The 25,121-nt window shown below is 41.5% G+C and overlaps 1 protein-coding gene across 14 annotated transcripts in view; it reads right to left on the reverse strand.

Moving 5' to 3' along the window:
- Window positions 1-25,121, reverse strand: part of MACROD2 (mono-ADP ribosylhydrolase 2) — an 869,250-nt gene that overhangs the window by 242,367 nt on the left and 601,762 nt on the right. For all 14 annotated transcript variants that reach the window (XM_065059857.1, XM_065059852.1, XM_065059851.1 and 11 more), the window contains one exon: window positions 15,544-15,617. In XM_065059857.1, the coding sequence (XP_064915929.1) occupies window positions 15,544-15,617 (74 nt within the window). The remainder of the gene's footprint in view (window positions 1-15,543; window positions 15,618-25,121) is intronic.

The following is a 25,121-nucleotide window of genomic DNA, read 5'->3' on the forward strand; positions in this document are numbered from 1 at the left end:
AAAAAGCTCTCAGATGTGAACAAAATGGTCTGGATGTGAACTGGTGACCCGGAGGTGAAAGTAACCTCTCCAGCTTCACTCTGTCTCTCTTCTTTAGTCCTCATTCTAAAAACAAAGATGCATTCGTTTTAAGCTCCGTTAACTTTGGGAGAGGAAGATGACAGTAATTAGCATGCCTCACTTACATATATGGTTCAGTTCTTAAACTCCTTGTCAATTCATTACTCCAATTTTTGACAAAGCAGGCTGGATTAAATCCGTAAGTAAATGGATTTATGTCGTTTAGTCACTCAGATTTTGAAACACTCCAAAGGCTCAGTGCATTGCTCTACGCCTACAGAAGCTTATGTCCTATTCCCACTGACAAAATATATTAAGTTCATTACATCATTATTTTCCAAACCAAAATTCTCTACATATTTTAGTAAATTGCCTCCTAGAATCAAGGTACACAGAGTCTGAGAACTGTTAAGTTAAAATAACTTCTCTTTGGTATCTCTGCTTTATTTCTCTCTAAAAGCCTTTAAGCCATTCACAGCAGTCCCTGACAGAATGTGCTGGAATACAATAATATGTCAATTAACTACAGTCAACCAGCTGCTAATACTATTTCTCCAAAATGTCTTCATTATTAATGGAAAGCACTGCAGTGTAGCAACACCCTGGAAGACTAACTGCAAAAGAAATTATGATCCAGCTCTATGAATAATTGTATTGCATCTCCTAACATTTTCCTATCACATTAATTAATACAGTTGTGGTTTTAAGTTCACAGATCCAATTTGGCCTCTTTTAGCAAAAGCCCACAGAGGCCGTCCAGCCAGCAAAACCCTGTACTTGCAATATATTTTCATGGGATAAAGCTTTATAAATTATATACCATCTACAGCTTTACATTCATAGGTGTTTTTATTCAGCACTGAACATTTCTTCAAAACCACTTTCCAGTGAAGTTCGAAGAAAATAATCTGGAAAAAAGGTAACAGCTCTAAATGACTGTGTATGGAATTAGTCACAGAGGTGCTAATTAATCTCATCAAAAATTGGGACGTGACGGATCTGGAGACTATCATAAAATATCAAGCCTTTTTTCGCTTGTGTATCATTAGGTCAAACACAGGCCGGCTGACACGTGTCTGAAAGCCGACAGCAGCCGGGGCCAGGGCTGCTTGGTGGCCTGTGTGAAATGCGCCAATTGTCTCAATCCAGTTCCAAAGCGACACGTGTCACCGTCACAAAAAACGCTCCAGGAACTGGCACAAATTGACACCCTTGTTGGCAGCCTCGGCGGTTATGCCCAGGGCTGAGGGGGGTCTGTGATTGCTCTGTTCTTTTGCTCACAGACGTTGTCATTTCTGATCACGCTGACATCTCAACACAGCCACAGCCCGACACCCTTCAGCCCCTTTTCTCCTCGCATCCTGCTGGGCAGCATCACTACCTTGGGCAGCAAAAACAGTAAATGACCAAAATACCTTAGGTAGTACACATAGACCATTTCTAGACATATACTCTAATTACATTCTAAACAAACCTAAGTTTGAGCAGTAATGCAGTGCACAATAAACAACAATACATCGTTAAAACGTAGGACTTGCTGCATTATAGTTCAGAGATAGCGAATGGTTTGATAGCATATCATGTTCAATTTTGGTTTAAATAACAGCTGTTCGTGCTTCTCGGTGTCCCTGCAGGAGGAAAAAATCAAAGCTAATGCAGAAAAAGTACTACTCCCCGCCTCCTCTCCGAAAGGAATTCTTCAACTATTCAGTCAATTCAAATCTAAAAATAACTGGAAAAAGAAATACTTGGAAAGAAAAAAGAATGCCTTCCTAATTGCATATTAATTGCTGTACCCAATTGTAACTTTCTTTTGCACTAGCAAGTAACATCATTTGTGCCATTATAAGGCTCTCAAAAATCCTGCCAACAGAGAATGTGCATGTCAAATAATGGATTCAACCTGCCGCTTCCCACAGGGTCAATAAGGAGCAGCTGGACTTGAAATCCGTACCTAAAAACAACAGCTGCCGCACACGAGATAGGCCCAGAGCAGAGGTACAGTCTTTGTTTCCTCCCTCCTGATCCAAAGCGCTTAGTTAAGTGCCCAGGCAACAGCGCAGAATATAAAGAGACAAGTTCACCGCTCACGCAGGGGGCAGGACAGCGACAACTGAAAATAAAGAATTGCAAAGCGAAAGAAGGTATGAAGGAGGGGAGAGCAAGATGTACTGAACCTGCCAGATCCCTGCTCCAGGAGTTCATTTTTACTCTATGCAACTGCTCTGGATATGTAGGACATCCAAAATCAACTTTTTCCACCAGCAAGCTTCAGAAAGCTAAGGCTGCACTTTCAAGGCCTATTGCAGCTTTCTCTTTCAACTAGGTGATCTGGGAACTAAGAAACCGGATCAAATAGCTTCTCAGCACTGCACTCTAAAAGTTCCCGCAATACTCTGGGTAAAAGTGTCTGCCTACCTTGCTCCTGGCTTACTCCAAATCCTGACCAAAGGGGAAAAAAACCACTCACACTCTTCATGACTGTCTACGGTTCGACATCTGCCCTCTTTTGCCAGATCTTGGCCAACTGAACTACAGCAGGATCCCTTTTTCCCCACATACAAAACCTAGAAGGTGACCATAAATTGCCAATGAAGTCAGGCTACTGACCATTTTCGTGGACGTCCCAGTTCACTGAGCAATCTGGCATTAAAGCAATATTTATACGCGGTGTTATCTGTCTGTAAAGAATTGTTTATTCTCTTAATAGAGTCTGAAAAATCTTACAGTTACTTATTTCCCTCTCAGCTTCTGCTATCTGGAGGCATCACACAAGCTAGATTTCCTTCTGTAATGCCATGGCTGTAAATTGCATGTGATGGGATTGTCCCTCAAATACATCTCTGAGTGAGCCTTGCAGAACCTGAAACACCACGCTCACAGCACCACAAATGCTAGCAAAAAGCCAACTATATTTTCTTTAAATACTTTCAACAACGGAGTAAATTCAGCCTTTTCATCTACACCCTGTAATGAACACTAACACTGCCATCATTAAGGATACTGATGCCTGCCCTTCCTCATCAGCAACTGGGATGCAAAAATTCTTTCACTATGAAAATGCTCTCTCTCCTAAATTTTAGGAGAGCTTTGAGGACTAGTGTTAGTCTACAGAAGCTCAGAGCTTTGAGTTACAAGTATCTTTGATCATTTGAGATACTGCAGTTTTGTATACATGCAACTCCACCTTGCTAACAGGAGCTTCAGTACCAACAGCATCCCAGGCACTTTCCAAATGCCCAGTAAGACTCAGACTCCATCCTGAGCAGCACAAAGGCAAAATTAACCTGTAGTTATAATGAGATTTTATTCTCATATGATATGCTCCATAAAAATCACATTGGAAAAAAAATGCCTAGGGTATTCCACAAATATAAGTATGCATATTCATTAGATATTACACTTATGCTACATAAAGCTGTGTCAATGTTCATATAATCCAACAAAAATCAAGGGCAGTTGTGCCTCAACTGTCTGAAGGGAAATATATTTGCTTTGTAAATATTAATGAACTTAATGTGGTGTCTGCAGGGAGAGATTTTAACAGGAAACACAGAGCTGTGAGGCAACAGAGTCACAGAGAAAGGCAGTAGCACTAAAGCATAAAATTTCTATTGTGCCTTTTAAAACATTTCCCCATCATGAGGTTATCATCATACAGTTCATATATTATTCGTATGCAGCCCCAAAGGGAGATGTTTGTTTAAATGCCCACAGGGAAGAGGTTATCATCTGACGGGCGCCAAGATTAAATTCAGAGGAGTTAAAGTGCTATGTGATAGGTTTCTTTTCATATTAGGGCAAGGTTTGCATGTTGACTTCAGAACAGTGAGCGGCGGTGCAAGTTCAAAGACTTTTTCCACACGAGGAAAAGACATTTGACGCGTACTCTTGCAAAACAAGGTGAAAGTAAAAAGAATTAATGAAATTAATCAAATATGCTGTATTTTAGCAAGAAAACAATAGTTATACATTAACACATCAACTGAAGGATAAGACTACGAATACACAAATAGAAGACTAAGGTGTTTTAACCTTTTAGCTTACAAACCCAAAGGGACCTTAAACGGAAGGTGAAATTTCCAGCAGAAAAGGCTGAGAGTCACATGTAAAACCCTCTCCCCCAACTTGAGAATGTGTAGCTGGATTGAAGCTTAAATACACTCCCTTGTAAGTGTGTGGAAAAGCTGGATGGAAGAAGGCAGAAAAGAATGCAGGACCTGAAAAATCCCCTCCTCTCACCTCATCAAATCCAGGACACTTGGAGATGGGCTCGTGAAAGGCCTTGGTTTCTGGAAAGGGAGAGAAATCAGAAAGACACCTACCTCCCTGGATTTATTGCACATCGATCATCTGGAGGAACGTGCAGCAGCTGGTTCTTACAATTTTATTTCAGGCTGCAGTACTAAAGAGCACAGCAACGTATTAGCATGTGGTATTTTTAGTCTAATAGCAAAGACAAGACAAATATACTGGCTCAGAAAAGTTCAATACTCCTGGTTGAGAAAAGCATCCCGAATACAGTTCTGGTAATATTAAAATGCACTCCTGAATCAGGATGAGGACGGACAGAAAAGCAGAGAGACATGGGCAACGCCAACCTGGTTATTTACAAGGCGTAACAGCAAGTCAAATCTGTGCTCTGTGCCATGGTGACTTCCATTTCAACTGTGAAATTAGATTGCTTTTAAACCTACTTAATTCTGGTTTAACCCTCAGCCAGTATTTGTAGTCTTAACCACTGATCGTTTTCCAGTTATTTTACTAGTCTCAAAGTACATTCATCATTTTTTTAATGTAAAAAAAAAAGAAAATTAGACTTCAATAAATGAAGCCAACTTAGATTTAGTAGCTGTAAACAGCCTCTGTAGTAAAAATTAACCTTCACTCTTAACTCATGAGAGATCAGGTTAGGATCAAGGTGAGAACCTGAGCAAGTGTTTTTGTGGCCTTTGTTCAAAAACTATTCTCAGGAAGCACTGTTTATTCCCACTGAAGTAAAGAATTTCATAGCTTACCTAATTTATTCTTGTTTCATTAATCCCAAACAAATGAAGAATCACATAATCTGTCCTGAAGTCTAAGGCGGCAATACACAACCTTAAACAGTGCTCACATTAGAATTTAAGTGAGTTGTTCTGTATTAATTATGGGGCGTTTTATTTTGCAAGCCCACCAGTCATTCCCATGTTTCCACAGTTCTTATTGTCAATGCTCCCCACATCCACAGTGCTCTTCTCATCTGTTCTGTCATTTCATATATAATAGACAGACCCATTTTTCACCTTCCCAGGAATACAGTATGATACAGAACCTATGAAGTATGTGGCCAATATCATCTAACCTATTAAATGTCAGAATCATATATCTCAAACTATATGTCAAGATGTGGTAGTCTAGCAGCAATAAACTCATTTTATTCCTCACAGGGAATGCACACTGGATATAAGAATCCATGCAGGTTTCATTCTGTATGGGTTTGACTGTGACCTACTGTTGATGGCTAATATGCTCAGTAGAAGTTGGCCAGATAAAAGATCACATTAAAACTTAACAAAGTACTCCCTTTTTAGTCAGCTAGTTTGTACCAGTTTGGTCCTTTGCAGGGTGATCCAGTGCTTGCTCCAGTATGAGACTTGCCCAACTTATTTTTATATCTTCTTATTATTTCACCCTCACATGCCATGCCGGACATTCTGCTTTGCAGAAAATCATAGGCAGTGGAACTGAATGCAAATCGAACAGAAGCGGCAGCTTTCCAGAAGCGAAACAGCTACGTGAGTTTATTGGAAACAGAACACCAAAAAGCAGACGTCGTGCGCTCTGCAGGATGCCAGGAAAGCGCCAGCAGAACAAAGCCCGCGCTCTTGGCTGGCGTGGCAGGAGCGCTGCCCGTGCCAGCAGAGCGGCTTCGCCCAGCGCCGCACCGTGATCCGTCTGCCCCGACCACACGCTGGGCTGCACAGCTCCAGCACCTCCAGGGCACTCGGAGAGAGGTCACACAGACAGACACTTCTTGCCTGCAAAGACCGATGGACATGCCAGCCAAAAGCCAGCTCAGAGAACTGAAAACCCTGCAGTGGAAGGAAACCTCCAAATCAAGACATCCTCTGCAGGCTGTGGAGCAGGAGGCTGGGCACTGGCCAAAGGGACACTCCTCTGCTGTCTGTGTGGGCAGCTGTGGCGTCCCTGGCATCAGGGACACACTTCAGCTGGCCACCTGCTTTATCCACTGCCTGGCCATACCCATCCTCACCAGCCAGCTTCCACTGTCAGCCTCCCAAAACTGTCTTCATGCAAAGACCCCTCTTGCAACCTCCAGAGAGCCAAAGGCAAACCTTCTGCTGTCCCTCCTTCCTCTTACCCCATCTCAGCTCCATTCTGCTGAGATCCAGCTGTAATCCGCAGCCGCAGTTCAGTCAGACATGAAAGTATAGCAAAACATAAATCACAACAGATTTATTAGGATGAAAAGCTCAGAAGCGACACAAAGATTGCAACGGCAATTTCTCCGTTACTCACGATGTATTTTATCTGTGTATCTCACTAGAGCTGCATGGATTGCTATTCCTCATTTATTTGCTTATTTACTCCTACATACCCATGGGGTGAGGAGCACAAGCCAATTTAAAGAAAAGAGGGTCTGGAAGAGTAACAACAGTAACTGAACCTTCCCAAAACAAAGGCTGGACCTCCTCTGCATTTGGCTGATTTGACAAGCCAGCTGAATTTATCAGGATTTCTGGCTGAAAGCCAGTACTGAAATAAAAGGATGTTAACGTGATCTTTTTTTTTTTTCTCTTGCAAGAAATAACAGGAAAGGGGGGAGGGGGAAAGTAACATTGTTTCTATTTACTCTTAAGGTATTTTTACACGGCTCACTACAGCAGCCAGGCCCCTCCAAACATACAGAAATAGAAGGGGAGAAAAAATATTCAAAGAAACAAGACAAAAATCTCAACCCTGTACTAGCAACAATTTTGCTAATTTAGCAACATGTATGTACATTTTTTGAGCTATTCAGCTCTTATCATAACCACCATTTAATTGTAAAGATAAAAAGAATAAATGCTTTGACAATTTTCAATTATTAGATAGATAACTAGTGTAAACACAAAAGAACCCATGCAGAGACCTGTCTTGTATTACTGACACTCATTAGCTGTAATAGTTACAGGAGTCATTATTTATGCAGTTCAATAAGTGCGTACAAATCTTAACAAAGATGTATGGACTGAAAACATCTACACTATGCATAGAGGTGGGTTTGCTTGATCCCCAAGAAATTTTAGGGTGAAAGGGTGACAGGAAGACACGTTTCCAACTCTCCCACCCTCCCTTTCTTTTATTTTTTGGTTGAAAGTGGGTAGCATAGAAACTGGACACATAGGACATCGGTCACATGGGACATCCACAGCAATCACATTTCTCTAGCTCTAACGTTTCTCTCCAAGAGGGACACCTTCCTGCCTTTCTCTCAATAGCTATAGCAAAAAATAACAAAGGCTTTTAAAGTTTAATAAATAACATATCGTGTGATGAATACGGGCTTTGTCTGCTTTGCTTTATCAGCCCTCTACCTGAATAGCAGTCTGAAGAACATGTAAGGAAGCGCGGCTGCCTTGGCAGCTTACTTATCATTTCAGAAAAAGACTTGTCTGTTGGGATGATAGTTCGGTTTGGGCTTTGGGGACCGCACAATCTCTTTGAGCCCAGGGAAAGAGCAGCTACACAGAGCAAGTAAATAATTTTAATTTTGTACAAGTTGAAAAGCATTTTTTCCTCGACTTCAGTGAGATGACAGTGGCATGATGGCTGATTTTCATTTCAATCAGAGCAGCATATGATTACCACCTAATTAGAATGTAGAAATAGAAAGGAGATCATTTTTTAACCTACCCAAGAGAATCGTGCGGGGGGAAGGGAGGAGATTATGTTAATCAAATGATACTGGCATATAACAGCTACCAAAATAGCCACCTGAATTTTATTGGCACCCTTATTGTCCTTGAGAATCTGTCAGTGGCTTCAATCAAAACCTGTACTTTCAGAGCTTTATTTCTGAGTAATAAATATACTCTAAAATAAATACATGCCACTGCAGGCCCAAACTTGTCATAAAAGATATCACCTTAGGCATAAATACATATATTTTTTTCAAAATTACACATACTTTTGTTGACAATTGTGAAACTGTAAGCGTGGAAACTACCCAAGCAAAACCAAAAGTAATACTATCTTAGGGGGAGTTGTTTGCATTAGTTAATTTTTCTTTTTTTTTAATTTTGATTTGCTTTCATTAATTAAATCTTGTCAGCCAGTTATTCCCCTACTTTTTTGAATAATGTAGAAACTTAGTTGATCTGCCTAGGGGAATATAACTGAAGTTACATTAAAGGAAACTGCATCAGACAACATCTTCCAAGACACACTGTCTCCCATCTGCATCCTTCTGTAGAGATAAAGACAAGACCTCATCTCAAGATGCCACTTTGTTTAATTGCCTCTGAAGAATGATGAGCCAAAATTATGTTGCTGAGACCACCAAAGGGAAGGGAAAAGAGAAATTTAAAAAAAAGAATAAAAATTTAAAAATCTTTCAGGTAAGCAGTTTGCAGATCTACCGAAATTGGGTTTCCTTGATGTTTTCATGGGCTCAGGAGGTAAAAACAACTCTTTGTTAGTTGTTCAACCCGTCTTTTGAAGCATGAGAAACGTTCCTAATCTGGCCTATTACACCTGCTACATAATACAATGCTGCCTCACATAGATACTGTCAAATGAACATGGTACCCAAATGGATACCATGGGGTGCCATGCTTAGCTGCAGAGAGCTGCACATGACACAAAGTCGTGACCGGGTTGCTCCATCCCAAAATAAAGCTCTAGTGTTCTTAAAAGCTCACAAAGGCACACCTGCACTATGCTGCCCTGTGCAACAGAGAACAGCAGCGAAACCCTTTGCTCTGTCCTCCCAGGCAGCAGCTGCCCAGCAGAACATGGACCTCTCCAAACTAGCACCGGTACCCACCACCACTTTAGGTGATCAGGACAGCCTTGCCTGGCACACAGATACCCCTCTGGAGGCCACTGGATCTCCTGAGGGTCCCGTGCCATGTCTTCCAGCCCACACAGTGGTCCTGTCCTCCCTTGGCTATCTAAGACCCCCTTAAGGAAGCTGCTGCCTTCACTGCCCTTCTCTGGTCTTTCCTGACCAGGAGGAGACACCTGCTTACCACAGTATCAGGGTGAGGAGCTCCATGAGGACTGTGGGAAACCAGCACAATCCCCGAAGCTCTGCTTTCTCATCAGGGATCCTCCCTTCCTCAAATTCCTATGCCCCCTCCCCATCCTTAGAAACTCAATTGCGCCAGCAGCTTTCTATCAGCAGGGTAAAAGTCCCCTGGTCACACCCCCCGTCCCCATGCAGGGAGCATCTCAGCTCAGCAAGACCAGCCCAACCCCTGCGTGCCACCAAGGCACATGTACAGGAATCAGCGCACAGGAAAGGTAATTTCACTTCAACTATCTCAACAGCGGAAAACATCACCGTGATTTGGATGAAGCACCGCACAAAATGTAGCACAGGTGCAGGTTGCTCATGTTGTGTTGTGCCCAACTTGACAAACCAGGTGTTTCCTCCTGAAAATTTTTGTCATGAGGAGTATAAAAAGTGGGATTCTGCCCCCTCCACTGAAAACAGAGTTCCACTGATTTCAGCTGTGCCAGCATTTTGCTCATCCTGTTTTGCTGGAAACAGACAGATATTTTTGTTGGCAGTGAGATGATGGATAACTGGCTCGCTGAAACACAGGGACCTAAATCTCATGTACTTCAGGCAACATAAGGAAAAGTCTCTCTTCAGTAGTGCTTCTAATGAAAAGGAATCAGGAATGTGCTGATTTATTTTCCAACTATGTGCTTTTAATTTCCATCAGTTATTTCAATGGAACGTATACTGCAATCTCGCTTTCCTGGTTGTTCTACCGGGGTGCGTAATAAATGTTGTGAGATATTGTGCAAGAGCAAGAACAATACTTTGAACTAAATGTGCTGTTAAATTAAAGTCTTTTCTTGAGCAGTGAAAAAGTCCTGAGGCTTTTCATGTTAGTGACATAAGGTAAGGCATACATGGAGCATTTTTTATTTTTCAGGATTTTGAGAAACACAGCATAGTATTGAAGCAAAGCAAATAATTTCTAACATTGCAAATGTTCAAAGATAAGCCACCACAAAAAAACCAAACATAAGCCTCTCCCTACCATCCTCAAAAATGGGGGGGGGGGGGTCCATTATTTAAAGATGGCACAATTCTTTTGTGATACCATTGATCGCACAATTCTTTTGTGATACCATTATGGGAAATCAGGTGGCAATATCTCAGACCTTGCCAAAATTATCCCAGAAAGAAACATTGTGAACTGTTCAAAGAGCTTAATGTGCATTTTTAAATGAATCCTAGTGTATAATTTCCTAAAGGATGGAATCCAACTCTATTTTGTGCTCTGAAGAATTCTATTAAACCTCTAGAGCACATTGTGAAATGTGAAAATGCAGTTTGCTAAAGAGATAGCCTAGGTGGTCTGCAGTAAATTAACCCAGTAATGCTGACTGTGGCCATTCTTGTGAGTTTGCTCCAAGGGATTTCTACGCTTACAGTATAACACCATTTACCAGCTTCAAAACTAGATTTGCCCTCTGGCTGCAAGTTAGCAGACCTTGGTGTAAAACATGGCCAGAAATTAGTTTGGCTAAGAGTTCCATTTCAAGACCAGAACAGCGCTGCGTGTTACATACAGCTAAGCCCAAACCATTACTTACAATACTGTTGTTTTCCCTAGTGGACTTTGGGTAGTCAAGTTTTAGGTTGCCAGACCATGATGGCTGCTGCCCTGCCAGGCTGGTGTTCCATGTTCAGTAAATTACAATAGATCTCTCTCCCTGTGTTGCTTTGTAACAATTAACCTCGGGAAGGAGCTAACTCCATTTGCATGGTAATGAGACATTCATCTGAGTGACATCGGAGTTAAGCATGCTAATAAGTTTTTATGCAAACACCTGAGGGGTCAAACACAACAATGGACTTGGACAAGAAAACCTTTTATTAAATGCAAATCACTTCTCCTGTAAATACTACGGCAGAGAACTTTGTAGGACTCTAACACAGCTTGCAAGAACGGAGTAGTTTAGGTTATATTTTCAGGCCCTCAGGCTAAGGAATATAACCACTGATTTATTTACTTTAAATTAATATCAGTATGGATAAAATCTTCATTATAGCATCAAAGGAGAGAAGTACTACAGCAAGGTAGAGAGGAGAAAACAACAATATCGCCTTATCTTTCACAAATTTGTCACAGTTTCCTGGGATGCAGGAAGGCAGATAAGGCATTGCTGCTGCAGAGCACAACAAAAGCTTACAAAATTGTCAGGTTTCCATCCTACCTTCCACCTTACCATCCTACCTTACCTTCTGCCAAGGGTACTTTTAAGTAGGCAAACTTCCTAGCAAGCAGGCTATCACTTTGATCTCGACCTTGTACTAAAACTTATCGAATTCAATCAATCCATTCACATCCTACACTCAAAGAGTTTTAGAACTTCCTTAGGACAACATGTATCAAGCATTACCTAGGGGACAATTGGCTGCCAAGCATCTTTGGGACTAAAGGAGCAGAACCGCACAGGATTTCTCAAAGCCGAGTCAGATCGCACGAGAAGGGACCACAGAATCGCAGATTGTCAGGGATTGGAAGGGACCTCGAAAGCTCATCCAGTCCAATCCCCCTGCCAGAGCAGGAACACCCAGATGAGGTTACACAGGATTGTGTCGAGTCGGGTTTTGAATGTCTCCAGAGTAGGAGACTCCACAACCCCCCTCGGCAGCCTGGTCCAGTGTCTGTCACCCTCACTGAGAAGAAGTTTCTTCTCAAATTTAAGTGGAACCTCTTGTGTTCCAGTTTGAACCCATTACCCCTTGTCCTATCATTGGCTGACGCCGAGAAGAGCCTGGCTCCATCCTCCTGACACTCACCCTTTACATAACTGTAAACATTAAGGAGGTCACTCCTCAGCCTCCTCTTCTCCAAGCTCCAGAGCCCCAGCTCCCTCAGCCTTTCCTCACACGGGAGATGCTCCACTCCCTTCAGCATCGTCGTTGCCCTGCGCTGGACTCTCTCCAGCAGTTTCCTGCCCTTCTGGAACTGAGGGCCCAGAATTGGACACAATATCCAGATGCGGTCTCACCAGGTAGAGTAGAGGGGAAGGAGAACCTCTCTCGACCTACTGACCACCCCGCTTCTAATCCACCCCAGGATGCCATTGGCCTTCTTGGCCACGAGGACACAGTGCTGGCTCATGGTCATGGATGGAGGGAAGGAACTGACTTTGATTCATTGAACTCTGTCACAACCAAAGTGCAGGAGGCCTCTCGATTGGCAGAGGCTGCTCGCAGGACACACCAACTCCTTTTGACAGCACAGCGGGTCTGGTGAGCAGTAACAGGAACCAAACAAGGGAAAAAAAGGAAAATGGCAAACCTCATGGCAAATCATTAAAAGCTGTGCTCCCAGTCTAGAACATGTGAATTTAAATATCCAGTGGGTGTCCTGGGAGTCGCTCTGTCTTTTATGACAGAATTTTATAGAAACGACTATGCTACACAGCGATCTGCACTAAGAGTGGATTATATTGTTGAGACACACAAAGTCTCTTTCATTTCCGTTGCTGTACGATGAGCTACTTCTGGAAAAGTTTGGGTGATGTATAATATTACTACTCACAGCCCAAAATTTAATCCAAAGGAGTATGTGTGCACGATATAAAATGGATCAGATAGACACCTGGCACAGAACTACACTAATTCATTTAAACCAGATGAGCTGTGCTCATCTTGCCATATGCACTAAACAGCACAATCCATGCTTCTCAAAGACCCCTTTCACTGCATAAATTACTGCTCCTTCATTAGAATTAAGTATTTTTATTTTGCTTCTGACCTATTTATGACATATAAAACATACTAGTATGCCACAGTCTAAAATTCAAGCCAGCAGATTGCAGAAAAACCTTATGAAGAAGGAAAGCTTTGTAGAGGAAAATACAAAGCTATGGATAACTAAATCTATAGTACTCTACTGCCTTCTAAAATTAACGAAAGCTCTTGGGGATTAGCTCCGAATTGTCGTTCTCGCTAATATGCAATAATTGCATCAAATGCATCACACGTGCATCTTCAAGTGCATCAAACAGCATGACACCTCAACTTGGTGAGTTTGGGATTCAGGCTGTGAGGAAACATTTAATGTAACAACTATTAGCTATACTAGTCCACATTCAAAAAACAGCTGTGATGTAAGCTCAGTAGGATAATTTTTTACAATTGTTTTCTAGTCAGGGCAGCCTGGTCTCTTTTCACTGTCCAAACATTGTAAACCACAGCTACTTATTTAAAAATAATCCAGATTCAATTGGAGTTTGTCAGGATCAAGACAGGAGGTTTAGAGCTGGGCGGTCAAGAATTAGAAGGGAATACATTACAGAGAGTGAGAAAGGAGGAATCAGGCACAATTCAGTGTTTATAGTTTACGTTAATTTGTGCGAACCATAAAGACAGAGACATTTTGCAAACTCGTGTCAAAGTATAGAAAAAATTATTGAAATGCAAATAATAGCCAAGAACATGTATGATAAACTCTGTCACTTCAACCACCATCTGCTGCGCGCCTCAAGTCTTCTTCCTAAACAGACTCAGAGCTTTGCAAGGACAAGGGCAGGAACTCACCTGAAGTCTATGGAGGGAACCAGAAATACATGGAAGCAATGTGCTAATTAAAAGTAAGAAAGAGGCAAAGGTGACACACAGGGTGTGTGAGAAATTCCAGGCCAGAAGCAGAAAAAGGAGATAAAGGCAAAACTCAAAGTGTATATTCAAAGCAAAAGCTGTCTTCTAGCTGAGAAGCAATAGCTGAGCTATAGAGCAAAATACTTCAGAAAATAGTTTTCATTGAGAAAACTTCTACACTTCTGATGGGGAGCCTACCAAATGAAGTCAGGACTCTTGTAATACCACTAAGAGAAAAGTAACGAGCAGGTGTATATCCAGTACATATTCAGCTTTTGAGGTAGAACAGCTTAACTTCTGGAGCTAAATATTTTTTTAGTCCATGTTTAAATGATATGGTAAAAATGCAACTAAGAGAAATTATAAGATGTCAAAGCAGCGCAAACACAGAGGTTCCAGCCTTCCATTCAAAGGTTAAAATTACATACTAACAGACCAGACTCCCCAAAATATAAGCCCGGAGCTTGGCTGACGACTCTTAGACACCCGTACTGCTAATGAAGATTGTCCATCCAAAACCCCTGCTCCGCTGCTTGGATCCCTAAGTCACGGGAAGCTACCAAGAGCTCAGCGCCACAAAGAACCAGCGTCCAAACACACACACGCTCCTTAGTCCACCTTTCAGAAATCAGGTTTGAAAACCTCAATTTACCAGTCAAATCTTGACATAGCGTTTCCTTCCAATTCAAAGTCGGTAAAAAACAAAACAAAGCACATAAAACCCTCACGTATCACATCCTCTTGACATAAAAAAGGCCCCATGAATATATTGCTGAAGGAAAAATACTACTAATTATGTCCCTGTATCCAGTACTTCTCCACTAGATACTCTGTTAAGTATTTTCAGACAAAAATACCGAACAACTCTAGCTGTCTGAAATGCTGGCTGTCGTTAGGAGGAAACAGGCATATCTCCAGTTTAAGACCATCATGACTATTTTATTTGTTCTGCCACTTCTCTGTTGCATTTCACCAATTCAACACTAGGAACTATCAGCCTGCTAACAACTCTGACCAGAGAAAGACAAACGCTAAAAAGGGGAGATATGGAGATCATTCTGTTGAAAGCATTTTTTTTGTCTTGTAAAAATAATCACCATCGTGTTGTCACTGGAAGACCACCAGTCCTGTTAAAAATTCACAGTTGTGTCACATATTTAGTGAGCATTACAGGGAAAAGCCATATTCAACTATAAGCAAACAAACAAAAAAGGAAGAAAAAAGAAAATACTACCATATTGCTCTTTACAGTAAAGTGACCCCTGGACACCACTGACCTTTGGTGGCTCTTTCCACTGACAACTGCAATATACATTTCCTTTCCAAGGATCTCCTCCTTGTTACACAAAAACTCTGACGCTCAGAAAGAGCTTAGGAAGAGAATAGTCTTTTGCTTTGCCAGGAAAGATTACAATGCACAGGAAACGCACAGTATGGTTTCAAACAAAGGTATTTCCCGTCAACTCCAGCGTCGCTTTTAAATATAACAATCTTTCCCCGGCTATATTGTCCCGACCTGATTTCCTTTGTCTTAGACTAAATAATAAATAGTAAAAGACTTCAAGGCTCAAGCCTATGTTTACTCTTTTCAGCATTTTGGAATCAAAGACCATTTGGGAAATTTATATTTTATTCCATACCTCATTGTAATTCTTGCTTAACCATTCCTTAGCAGTGTTAAGGGCAATGACAGCAGCAGGCTCATTTGGAAAACCTAAAGACAGAAGGAACGAGAGATAAGTAAAAGGCACACATTTTTATACACATATAACAAAAATCTGGATTCTTTTTTAAAATATTTTTGGACTATTTTGGGATTACATTTGGCCAATTCACTTCTTCGCAGATTTATATAAAATAAAGGGTTTAGGTGACATCAATTACTCTTTTTCCCCGAGGTAAACAAATTGTAAATAGGGTCTGTCATGTTTTCTTGGGGTTTTTTGGTTTTGTTTTAAACTCTAGGAAAACTCCACAGCTCAAGAAAAGTAGAAACAATAGAGAGTTATACATGTGTCATACTAGGCAGGCAACAATATAACACAATATATCACAGTAACAAATACTAGGCTTACATTTCATGGCATGCAAGAAAGAAATCAGACATTTTTCAAGCCCTAAGGGCTTTCCTAAGGCTTTCTTTCTTTAATCCATCTGTCAGCAAAACTATACAACACTATGACCCTAATGCCACAGGCCGTATAAGGATAGAAATGTTTGAGTTAGAAATCGCTTAATTTATGACCTAAAATATAATTAGCAACTTTGGAAGTTAAGGAATTCATGAAGCATAAGCGTATGAATTTAAGGTTTGATACTGCATGATATACTAGCAACTGTAACTCCCCCCAGCACTAAACAATATCAAAAATCTTTTCAGGGATACAGGCTTTTTGCTTTGATGGTCTCTATCTATCAAATCTAAAGATGCTTTCATTACTTAGGCAGCCTTAATTTAATTTTCCTTTAAATTCCTAACTTGAGGGCAGCAAATCATTTTTGTGAGGATTTAAAAATAAAACCCCATAAGCTGTATGAATAGCGCTCATTCGGTTAGATTAATAGAACAGTCTTTGAAGAGGTGGAGCTGCAGGCACAGTGTACAATCAAGCAACGGGGCTAGACAGAAACAGTCATGAAATTCGGCATACAGCTGTGTACATACAGCATTTTTTACATCATGCATCACCCCTCGCACCATAAACTGAAACGCAGACACTGCAAATGTTAGTGGATGTGTCCAGCTTTTTGACCTGGCACGTTAACCTCCAAACTCGTACCTTCTTTAACCCTTTGTCAGAACTTGTGCTCTGCTAGATTAGAGAAGAACACAAAAAGGACCAAAATCCCTCCACCCTGAGCCACATCCCTAAAACATCACTCCCTGTTCCAGGAACTGGACTCCGCAAAGGTTTTGTCCAGCAGCACGTGTCCTGTTTCAAAGTGATAGATGACAACTATCTAGCAAGAGTAGCATGTAAAATAGCCAATGTCTGAGTAATACTGACATTTAGCATGTGCTTCCTTTCCATATATTTCACCATAAAGAATGTTTTTAAATCTTCTTTTTTTCCCAGGTCTGAGATGGAAAATTAGCTAAAAGCCTACAAGTGTTACTGGGGATACTGCCACTGGGTAAATACATTCTTATGACATTTAATAATGCTGCTGATCTTATCAAAGCATATGTCTTATGACACAAACTAATGAACACTAACGAAGCTCAAAGTAGGGACTTTCAACAGCCTAATTTTCATCATAGAAAATAACATAACTTTAAGGGGACCGTCTGCTTAAATCAGTAATATCCTATCTAGCGAACCAAAACTTTGTAACATAGAAATTCCGTATCCTGAGTGTGGTAGATCTGCCCGGACATAAAATGAACTCCATGCAGAGGGAGAAATGCGTATTTCAGACAACTGATACACCATTGTTTATGTACTGAATGGTTTATTTTCAGAACAATTCTCCCTCCAGCAAGATTCACTTTTCAGGCTTGTTTTTCGCTTCCTTGCAGCAGGGTGTTTACCCAAAACTGTGATAAAGCACTGGCAATTTTATAGAATCTTTCCATAAATTCGGCATTATTTAGAAAACTGCTGCCATACTAATCAATCCTAAATAGAAGCTTATCTAGAAAACTGGTGTTCAGTTACTCATAAGTAACCACAATGCAAAGGAAATAGCTCAGCAACCAAAATAAAAAGCCTTGAATTCTGTGTATTATTTCAGAAAATGTCTTGGAAAAAAAAAATCTAATTAGTATTTTACACACATTTCTGGTAATTTTAATGAAAGGATTACCTTATTAGCTTTATGCAGAAGCAGGACAGAATTTAGCCTCCTGTTCTGTACCCTGCACCAGTACAAAGGGCCCTGTGTCTTCGATTCTTGAACAGAAAAACATGTTGTTTTATAGGACTGGGTTGAAGGGAGATAAAGCGAGATGGGATATTTTAAACACATTTTTGCGTGGTTTTATCTCTAAGCCACGTTTTGTCGGTCATGCCATTTCTGGTCAGCTCCCATATACGCACCCATCCCCCTTCCACACTTTCTTTTTGGCGACAAAGCAATCTCAGCGAGCACGTGGGAATCAAATTACTTGAGAGAAATGAGCTCGAGGAGGCTCACAGTTAACCGGCTGCTGGAGCAGCAGCTCAGGCAATTCTGGCTAAAGGCTCAATTTCACAAAAGATAAAACGGGTAAAGTAATAAGAGTGACACTGGCCCACGTTACTGCAGTGAGTGCTCCTCCAGAATACTGAAAAGGACAAGGGCACAGAAAGGCGAACAAGCATTAGCCGTACGGTAGAGGCAAGCGGTGCCTCTGAAGGACTTCACTGGGTTTATTGGGCTGGAGAAAAAAGGAGGGTTGGCAGGCTGTACGTCATGGATGGGTGAAGTGTCTAACTACCCACACAGACCTCTAACTCGGGCTGGGCTTCCTCCACCCTTCAGTAGCAAAGCTGACATTTTGGCATGGCAAACCTCGCTACACCAGAGAAACGGCGGGTTCCCGAAGAGCTCCCCTGCAGCCTGTGCATTCTGCAGCGCCGGCTGACCACGTCTCACCATCCATCACCAGAATCTACACCCGGCTCTTCAAGTACAGCAAATACTAGAAGCGAGCAGACACCGTCTCTCATGCCCCACTCACTTCAGGAGCCTTCTTTTACAGTATGGTTTTATTGATTAAAGCACAGTGGGTGCAAGCCTGATAAGTCAATAGGAAGGAAAGTGTGCAGAATGTCCTGCACGGTTTAAAAAACATGAAGGATGAAAGAGAGGTCCCATGTGCATGCATGGCCAGGCTGAGCTTTGCTCTGTTCATTCAACACTAACAACTCTGCAAAGTATGTCAGTATTGACCATCTCTACGTGCCTGTCCCAGCTGTATTGCAGCTGTGTCTCCAGAAACACTTGTTACTCCAAAATGTGCTTGGAAACTGTTAGGAAAGGTTTCACATCTTTGCCCAGTTGCTTCACAGCTAAAATGTCACTCTAGACAGGACAGCTGCCTTTGCATACACCTCAGAATAGCGACTGCCAGCTTTAACGCTGACTTGGGTACCAGCACCAATCAAGCTACAGCTGAACTTAGAAACTTTGTGTTACTAACAGATGTATCTACTACTGTGCTAACTCACTAAGATGAATATTACTCCATACTCCCCACTACAGAAACCTCACCTTACTACCACCACATAGAATATACCTCATCTGAACTCTGCTGCTTTTGGTGTGTCCTTGCACAGATATTACCCACCGTGACGGTCTATGAAAGCTTCAAACTAAAGAGCTTCTGCACCTCTTCCCAGGACTTTACCATCTTATTCCTGGGAATTACAACTCTGACCGGAGAAATGGCTGCTGAAACCAGCTGTGTGCTCTGTAAGCTCTCACAGTCATCATGGTCATCATTTTCCAGAGGAAGCATGGTAAGGTCTGGCAGAATTATTTTAAAATATTTGATACTAAATAAATGTGCTGTTTCGGAGGAGGAGAGTGCGGAGGAGACTTGAGAAAGAATAGCAACTATAGAGGTGTATGTTGAAGTTGCCCTTATATGTTGTATTTATTCCCTGGAAAGCAACTGGTGAGAACATAAGGCCCCCCTGCTTCATCAACATACAGAAAATCTGCGATCAATTGCCCATTGTTAGAAACTCCAGTGTAAACGCTCAGCCTTTGGTGCTTGGGGGATTTAGCAGAGAAACATTCACACTATTGTGTCTGTTACTGTATGCCTAATTTGACTGTGTGGTATCTGAAAAGGATATACTAGAAGTTTTTCGATGAAAAACAGTGCAACAAGGATGTTGTGAGACAAAAATAATAGAAAACTATTTAAAGGACTCCCAAACTGTATGGAGATGCTAGTAGCTTTAACCGTCTCTTTTACTGTGCTCAATCCGAAGCTGCACCTTATTAAAATGTCAAACTTACAACCAGGTAATGCCACCTCTCCAAGAAAAGCCCATTAACAAAACCTAAGTACTAAATAATCAACCTTTAGTATGACATAGCTGAAGATGATGATAACAGATCGTATTGGTTAAGCTGTAATACTGAAAAGCAGATGTCAATCCAGAAAATCACTCCGTAGCTGCAGGGTAAGTGTTATAATTTGTCAGCTTAACTGAGATGCCTAATGTTTTTCATAAATCAACTCATCCCGGTAAAAAAAGTCTGCATTTTTTTTTGTTAGCACAGCCTAAATGCTAGGCAGGTTTTTATTCATTTAAAATATGCTCTCTTCTCGATGGTTTCTGAAAGACTCATCACAATCTTAATATTCTTATTTGCCAGCTTTAATGGTTTCATTTTGAAGCAAATCATGAAAATAACCAAATGCACATCAACACAAATACTCATTATGTGTTTCTCATACTTTCTCAGAAAAATATCCACACTGGCATGATTGTGCATCTATCAAGATGCAACAGTTTCCAGACTGTTCCCATGTTCTAAAAATCAAACCCAAGTCTCATTGTTTAATCAACATGACTGTCAAAATGTAATAATTTGCATTTATTTAGCTTTTCTAATTGTCAACGACGCTTAATAATATATAAAGAAAGCTCTTCAAATAGTAGCTCAACAGTCACATTTTAAGCTGTGCAAGGGCACCAAAGGCCCTTCCTGCAGTCGGTATGACAGGGTATTTCCATCATGCATCAAGTTTGCTATGTGGGAATCATGAGCACCAGATGGTGTGGGAAATAAAGACGTTTCTCAGGTTTGTTTAAAAAAAAGGAAAAAAAGCACTAAGCCTTTATTCCATATATGTTCTGCAACCCAATATTATTATTGGTGCCACACAATGCTTTCTGAATCGCATCAGACATGTGAATAACTGCACTTCATTATGGTCACGTAGGTCAAGACTAGCTATTGACAGCACACTAATCACAACACTTCAGCCTCATCACTTTATGACAATAAAAGAAAACCAATGAGATGCACAGCCCTGCATGCCTTAGTTGGGGTTACTCGATACATTCACTTGTCCCTCAGTTGTGAAACTGTAATCTTGCAACTGATCCCATATAATCATCTTGTCAGAGAAATATTTTAGTAGTCAAAATGCATTCACTCATGCTACGTTGATTCCCACTATCATGATAAATCTGGTCTGTTCAGAAGCGTAGAGGGCAGCATCCTACCAACGAGCTTAGGTTACTGCTGGTTTTGAGCTTTTTTTTGTCTCCCCCTGCCTTTTTTTAAGTACCCATGGTCCCACGGTGACTGGGTAAACAAGCTGAGTTGCTAGCTTGATGACTTTTGTGGACACTCACAACTTGGAAAGAAAGTGCCCTCCTTTGGATCGGCTGTATTGAACAGTCATGAATCTTCTACTAAATAACCTACCTTGCCTTATTGAACTCAGTCAGCCAGAGAAAGCCTTATCTGCTGTCCGCTCGAGGAGTAACTCTCAGAAAGACAGTGAAATTAAGTACTGTGAAAAGCCAGTAACCTTTCTGTTACCCCAGTCACGCCAAGTAACAAAGCTTTACCTATTTACTGGATCCCTTATAGAGTATGCTAATTAATTACTGTGCATATAAAACATCAAGAGAAAACAAGAAATCTTCAAAATGCAGAAACAAAACCATCGTTCTGAAGGAATGATTATATGTCTCTCAATTCCTCTCAGGCAAGGAACGTGCCTTTTCATTTTCCGTGAGTGAAGACATTCACCTGCAACAGGAAAATACATAGAGTCCCTAAAGAATGATTGCCAATTGCGTTCAATTGCTGAGATGATAAAGAGGCAGCTGGTATAAGATGGTCAATAAAGAAACCCAAAATGAGCATCTAGCAACTAAGGAAAGAAACACAACGTCTCTCTGCTATGATGCAGTGATACAAAGCAGGGACAGTATTGAAATGGTGGAGAGCCCGTCTTCATTCATAGAAATGAAGGTTCCAGTATAAGTTGGGGAATGACCTATTAGAGAGCAGTGTAGGGGAAAGGGACCTGGGGGTCCTGGTGGACAGCAGGATGACCATGAGCCAGCACTGTGCCCTTGTGGCCAGGAAGGCCAATGGCATCCTGGGGTGGATTAGAAGGAGGGTGGTCAGTAGGTCGAAAGAGGTTCTTCTTCCCCTCCACTCTGCCCTGGTGAGACCACATCTGGAATATTGTATCCAGTTGTGGCCCCTCAGTTCCAGAAGGACAGGGAACTGCTGGAGAGAGTCCAGTGCAGGGCAATGACAATGACGAAGGGAGTGGAGCATCTCCCGTGTGAGGAAAGGCTGAGGGAGCTGGGGCTCTGGAGCTTGGAGAAGAGGAGACTGAGGGGTGACCTCGTTAATGTTTACAGATATATAAAGGGTGAGTGTCAGGAGGATGGAGCCAGGCTCTTCTTGGTGACAACCAATGATAGGACAAGGGGCAATGGGTACAAACTGGAACACAAGAGGTGCCACTTAAATTTCAGAAGAAACTTCTTCTCAGTGAGGATGACAGACACTGGACCAGGCTGCCCAGGGGGGTTGTGGAGTCTCCTACTCTGGAGACATTCAAACCCGCCTGGACACCTTCCTGTGTAACCTCATCTGGGTGTTCCTGCTCCGGCAGGGGGATTGGATTGGATGAGCTTTCAAGGTGCCTTCCAATCCCTGACATTCTGTGATTCTGTGAAATGTAATGGCGTAAAAGAAGTCAGTTACAAGGAGGTGGCTAAGATACAAGAAAATCCACATGAATGCTGTTTCCCTGAAACACACGGTATCATGCCATGCTTCACTTCACAATCTACTACACTGATATCATCAGGAAAATGCCTGCCACATAATTGTCTTTAAAGTGTCAGCTGAATGTAGGGATATAATACAATTATTTAGGTGATATGGTAATAGGCTTGTGCTAACAAGGTGTTCGGATTCCATTAAAGAAAAACTAGATCTTGAGTTTACCAAGCTGTTTGATATTTGCTAGTATTGAGATAAAAGGGGAAGGGGGGCAAAAAAAACTAAAGAAAGAAAGAAAGAAAAAATAAAAAAGGGGGGAATGAAAGAAAAATAAGAGAAAAAAAGAGAAAAGAAAAAAAAAGTTCAACAGAAAATGCATTTATACTTGGGCTGCTGAAGAGGAATCAAGCTTCCCTATGAGTACCTGACTGCAAGAGGTATTATACCAGGATTCTGCCTATTTGCAAGAATTTCCGTGTTCTGCAGCAGTCAGTAGATTTGTATTGAAAGTCAAAACTTTGGTTTCATTCTTTTTCCAGCATTTACAGGGAGTGTGCTTGCGGGGGGACCACACCATGGATAAATGGGTTCTCTAACAGTCTTGTAAAAAAAAAATATAGCTAGCAATGCTCAGAGACTCTCTGGGAAGCAACTGCTTCAGAGCTGTGCTGTTTACTGTGCTACATGATGGAGATTTTTTGTGTGTCATGGTATTTCTAATGCCCACGTGGAACATTGAGGCTTCAAGCTGAGCATAATAGGGGAAACAGCAGAAAAAGACCACCGCAAGACTGAAAAGGAAAAGATCTCACTACCCTGGCAATTAACATTCTCATATGGTAAGTGAACATATACACAATGCAAATGCAAATGAAAGATACACAGGTAGTTTTGCAATTATAAAATCTACCTATGAGAGTGTATATGCAATGTTTGCATAAATTGCACAGCTGTTTAGACACATGTATGCAGCTGTTTGTGAGCTCAAGTACATCATTCTTCTTAAAACACGCTTCACACCATATCCAGAACTGCTATTCTGTTGTACAGAGAAACGTTAATTGAAAGAGGTTTCAAAGCGTACATGAGCTCCTTAATGCAGAGTATTTCCTCTTCAACTTATCCCTACATAGCAAGCAAGTTGTTTCTTCAGGGTGGCAACAAAATACAGCAAAAGTAATTTGAAACAAAGTGTAAAGCACTACTCAACTGTGAAATCTCCCATCATACACTGAATTGAACAGCAATGGGATATTGGCTTCATTGCGGCTACAATTCCAACAAGGTTAAACATTTATGCTACCCACTGATTTAAATAAAAACGCCTTCCTGTTCTCCACTGAAGCAATGTGTAGAGAATCAATCCTGCTTTCCTGAAGTGCCACGCTAATGCTGCCAGAGAGAAAAAACAAACAACCCCCCTACCCCACCCATACTCTCTGAATTCCACCTAAAATTGGTAGTTTTTCTAAAAAAGTGTTCCTTTGCAGCGATGCTTACCCTTTACTGACGCTATCCCAGGCCCTCCTTGACGCACAGTGCTGCTACGCACTGAGGGAAGCCTGAACATCCAGAGATGTGCTGTTCAGCAACAGGAATAAAATAAGGCTCCTGGATCTCGCAGAGCCCGGTTCCCTTTGGAAATGCATCTTGCAATTGATTGCAAACTCTAATTGCAGGGTCGCCTGAACTTGAGACATTCTCGACGTGCCTCTCCTTGCTGGAGTCCCTGATGTCTCCTAATGCATCTGCCACTACAGTCTGGGCAGGGGGAGAAGTTGTCAGGAGAGGTTTGTTCTTCTCCTTGCTGACAGGATTTTTCTGCAGACAGTGGGGGCCAGGAAAGAGCCCTGAAGTGCAGCAGGTTTTGGGTGGTGAGAAGGAGGAGAGCGAGGGAGCACAAGACCTCTTGCTGCAAGATGGGGTGTAAGGTTTTGGGAGAAGGGCTAAATCTGGTAGGGACAATATCAGGGCTGTTGGCTTCGCTGGAGCTCTCAGTATTTCAGCTAGAACAGGCAGCATGTTGTGACAGAAGTTACAAAGAGAAAGACTTGGGAACACACAAACGTGTATATATATGTATGTATGTATGTGTATATATATATATATACACACATATACACACACACACATATATATATATATACACACATATATACACACACACATATATATAAGGAACATGAGGGAAGACAAGCTTCCAGAGCAAAATGAAGGGAGAAGACAGTATAGAAAGTCTGGGAAACTTCAGAGGAATAAAACACACGCAGGCAATGGACAAAAATACAAAGTCACATAAAGGAAACAGCCAGCATTGCCAGCCCAGCGCTGTGCTTTAAATCTCTTCCACCACATTCAATTGCTCTGACAGATGCAACCCAAAGACCTGGCTGGATTATCTAAAACCAACAGAGTACTTGGTGAAGGCCATACGCACACAAGACCAAACAAAACAATCTGACATTATTTCTACTGAAGCACAAGTCTTATCTCCTCTCTAAGGGAAATGTAAGAT

Source organism: Columba livia, chromosome 3 (genome assembly GCF_036013475.1).
Source record: "Columba livia isolate bColLiv1 breed racing homer chromosome 3, bColLiv1.pat.W.v2, whole genome shotgun sequence".
Taxonomy (NCBI): domain Eukaryota; kingdom Metazoa; phylum Chordata; class Aves; order Columbiformes; family Columbidae; genus Columba; species Columba livia.